The 3,689-nt window shown below is 47.0% G+C and overlaps 1 protein-coding gene across 1 annotated transcript in view; it reads left to right on the top strand.

Moving 5' to 3' along the window:
* LOC114072918 overlaps window positions 1–3,242 on the top strand; it is a gene marked incomplete at its 5' end in the record, with an annotated part of 8,493 nt that extends 5,251 nt beyond the window's left edge. The window contains 4 exons of the mRNA XM_027910738.1: window positions 245–796; window positions 1,400–1,636; window positions 2,780–2,909; window positions 3,232–3,242. Of these exons, the coding sequence (XP_027766539.1) occupies window positions 245–796; window positions 1,400–1,636; window positions 2,780–2,909; window positions 3,232–3,242 (930 nt within the window). The remainder of the gene's footprint in view (window positions 1–244; window positions 797–1,399; window positions 1,637–2,779; window positions 2,910–3,231) is intronic.
* Between the last annotated feature and the right edge of the window lie 447 nt (window positions 3,243–3,689).

Below are 3,689 nucleotides of genomic sequence, written 5' to 3'. Positions count from 1 at the left end.
GGGAATTAGAAGATGCTCCCACAGTAGGCCGAGTCGGGGGAACAACTCGAGCCCAAAAAAGTGCCCATCTGATAACAATTCTACTTCACACCAAGGAGGGACCGGAAAAAATTATCGCCCTTACTCCTTATATCCTATCTGAAGTCCCAGCTTTACTGGGAAGAGACGCCTTTGCTCTTCTAAATGCCAGAGTGACAAATTTATCCTAGGGGCCACTGCTGTACACCCGTTTCCTCCTATTAAGCTGACGTGGAAGTCAACCGACCCAGTATGGGTTGAGCAGTGGCCCCTATCTCAGCCTCGAATGGATGCCCTCCTAAAGTTAGTCGACCGCGAGTTGCAACAAGAGCATATAGAGCCCTCTACTAGCCCATGGAACACTCCAATCTTTGTGATACATAAGCAGTCAGGTGAAGGATTTCGTCTCCTTCACGACCTGCGTGAAGTAAATAAGAAAATTCAGCCAATGGGCGCAGTCCAGACACTGTTACCTATGAGTTCCATGACACCCAAAGGACAGCCTTGTGCTACCCTCGACATCAAGGACTGCTTCTTTTCTATACCACTGCATGAAGGAGACAAAGAAAAATTTACCTTTTCGCTGGTGTTCCCAAATAATCAGCAGCCCAACTTACGTTTTCAGTGGAAAGTACTACCCCAAGGGATGCTCAATTCACCCACTATCTGTCAGATCGTAATCGATCGGGCTTTGGAACCAATTCGGCATAATAACCCGGCCACAACTATCATTCAATACATGGATGATATCCTGATAGCTGCACCATCCGGAGATCAGGTAGACCGGCTAATTTTAACAATCTCACACACCCTGAAAGCGAACGGATTAGAAATTGCAGATTCAAAAATAAAAAAAGGGCCTTGTATAACCTTCCTTGGAGTAGGAATCACAGGTTCCTACATAACTCCTCCCCAAATAAAAATTCATAGGGACATTAAGACTCTCCCTGACGCACAGCAGCTGGTAGGGTCCTTGCAGTGGTTCCGTAATGTCATCCTAATTCCTCCTGAAATCATGACTCTCTTGTACGATCTGTTAAAAGGGAAACATCCCTGGGAACAGAAAGAATTAACAGCCAAGGCAACAGATTCCCTTAACTTTATCTAGCAGCAGGTATCCACGGGCACACTAGCAAAGTGGAATCCAGACGTGCCACTCGACCTGTATGTACACTTTACAACAGAAGGGGGGGTAGGGGCACTCACCCAAGGGTCACCAGAAAAGGCACAGCCAGTGTTGTGGGTAGTCCCAGGAAAGCTGTCATGTGCATTTTCCCCAGGAATCGAGTGTATCAGTAATCTCATTATGAAAGGCAGAAAGCTCACACTGAGGCATTTAGGTACTGAACCTGCTAAAATATATTTGCCCCTTCGTAAACAGCTTCCAACAAAGTCAATAGCTCTGTCAGAACCCCTGGCCATAGCCTTAGCCGGGTTCAATGGAGAGATCCAGTATGCCACTAAACCTCCCTGGACCCAGTTGTTAACCATTGTCGACATCGATCTTCCACAGAAGGTTATGGACCGGCCCCAACCGGGACCGACAGTTTTCACAGATGCATCCTCTGTGACCTCCACGGCCGCAGTGGTGTGGCAGTCAGAAAATGAGTGGCATTGCGTAAAAACGACCGATAATGCACTCTCGGTCCAGCAGCTAGAAGTAATGGCTGTTGTGCTGGCTTGCAGGCTGTTTTTAACAGAGCACCTTAATATAGTGACTGATTCAATGTTTGTCACCAAACTGTGCCTAGCCATGTCACAGCCCGGTGTACCAACCTCTAGAGCAGCCCTGATGTTGGAAGAAGCCCTTGCTTCCCGAAAAGGCACCATATCGGTCATTCATGTCAACAGCCACGACCCAATCAAAGGTTTCTTTCAGATCGGTAATCACAGAGCAGATGCTGCTGCAAAAGGGTTGTGGACGTTGAGAGATGCTCATCAGCTACACGAATCTCTCCATATTGGGGCTAAAGCGCTAGTTAAAGAATGTAAAATCACATATGCAGATGCAAAGCATATCGTGGCCACGTGCCCCCACTGTCAAAAAACGCCACTCTGGTCCAGTGGAGTGAATCCCAGAGGCCTTAAAGCCTCTGAAATATGGCAATCAGGTTTCCACTCTGCTAGCTCTTAAAGCCCCAACCCTGGCTGGCAGTGACCGTAGATACATACAGCGGAGTAATCGTAGCCACCCAACATGCCAAAACAGATTCCAAAGCAACCATCCGGCATTGGCTAACAGCGATGGCATGGCTCGGGGTCCCCAATCAGATCAAAATGGACAACGGTCCAAACTTCACATCCAAATCAGTTCAGGCATTCGCACAGAAATGGGACATTACACTGACACATGGCATTCCATATAACAGCACAGGGCAAGCCATAGTTGAGCGAGCAAATCAAACCCTAAAATCTAAAATAGAGATATTGGCAAAAGCGGAAGGCTTTACCAATGCTATTCCCCTGAAAGATCAAGCACGGTTACTGGCAACCGCCTTGCTGGCTCTAAATCAGTTTCTCAGAGGGGAAGAAACAAACAGTCCAGTCCAAAAACACTGGGCCACTCGTGCATTAGAAGATGGCCCACCAGTCATAATCAGAAACGAACTGGGAGTTTGGGAACGGGGGTGGAAAATAGTCCTTGCAGGGCGACGGTATGCTGCAGTTAAGAAAGAGGGTGAAGTTAAATGGTGTCCATTTAGAACTACCAAACCAGACTTGCAGAATAAAACTAATGAAAACTGAGAGCTTTTACTTGCAGGATTGGGTCATCGGATGCCCTCAGAACCAGTACAGCCCAGTGCCAGAGGAAGACGACACACCGACCAACACCCCGCCCAACCCTGCGGACTCGGCGCAGACGAAAGCCAGACAGCATCGAGACAGCCACCGTGAGAGAAAGCAGCAATGTCTTTACAGGGAATCACAGAACTGGTTCACGTCACTGTTCGATCAAGTACCATGGCTCACCACCTTACTGTCCTCTCTTATCGGTCCAATAGCAATACTCCTCTTAGCACTGATTTTCGGGCCCTGCATTTTTAACAAGCTCGTGTCCTTTGTTGAGAACTGTCTTAAATCCATCAATATCATGGTGGTTGAACAGCGGCAAATGCTGTAGATAATGCCTTAAACCAAAGTAGTTCCACATAGTTTTGCACTGACTCACAATTCTATACCTCAGTGTTAAGACACTTCTCTCTACCTCTCTAGGCTTCCTTTAAGCCACTTGTTGAGCCTTAAAAACTTTAGACCTCTGTGACCTCTATGACAGTATTTCGCACTTCTTAGATTATAGCCTGCTTTATATGGCATGGAGAGGGGGGAAATGTGGGTAGACAGGGCCTGGCGTTTGGAAGATTTCGGGATGTACGGAAAGAAAGGGACCAACCCCCTCCAATGCCTGATAGCCAATAGTAGTTAGGAGATAACGTAAGCAGACAATGTAAGTGACAATGTAACTAAACCTTATAAAAGGTCATGTTACAAGCTAATAAACGCCATTTTACCATCCACCACATTGGTGTCTGTGCGTTAATGGTCCAAGTGACTAAGAAGTAGTCACCGTGCCCTTTCTGAACCAAGTCGTCAGGCAACAGCTTTCCTCCATGCAAGGCTCCCTGAGCATTGTGAAATAGCATTTCAAAGGCTATTCTTCTGCCATTGTATCA

This window comes from Empidonax traillii, unplaced genomic scaffold (assembly GCF_003031625.1).
Source record: "Empidonax traillii isolate 1590-97213 ecotype Southwest subspecies unplaced genomic scaffold, ASM303162v1 scaffold4467:size14851, whole genome shotgun sequence".
In the NCBI taxonomy this organism is placed as follows: domain Eukaryota; kingdom Metazoa; phylum Chordata; class Aves; order Passeriformes; family Tyrannidae; genus Empidonax; species Empidonax traillii.
The sequence above is the reverse complement of the archived record's forward strand: the minus strand, read 5'-3'. Positions and strand labels throughout refer to the sequence as shown.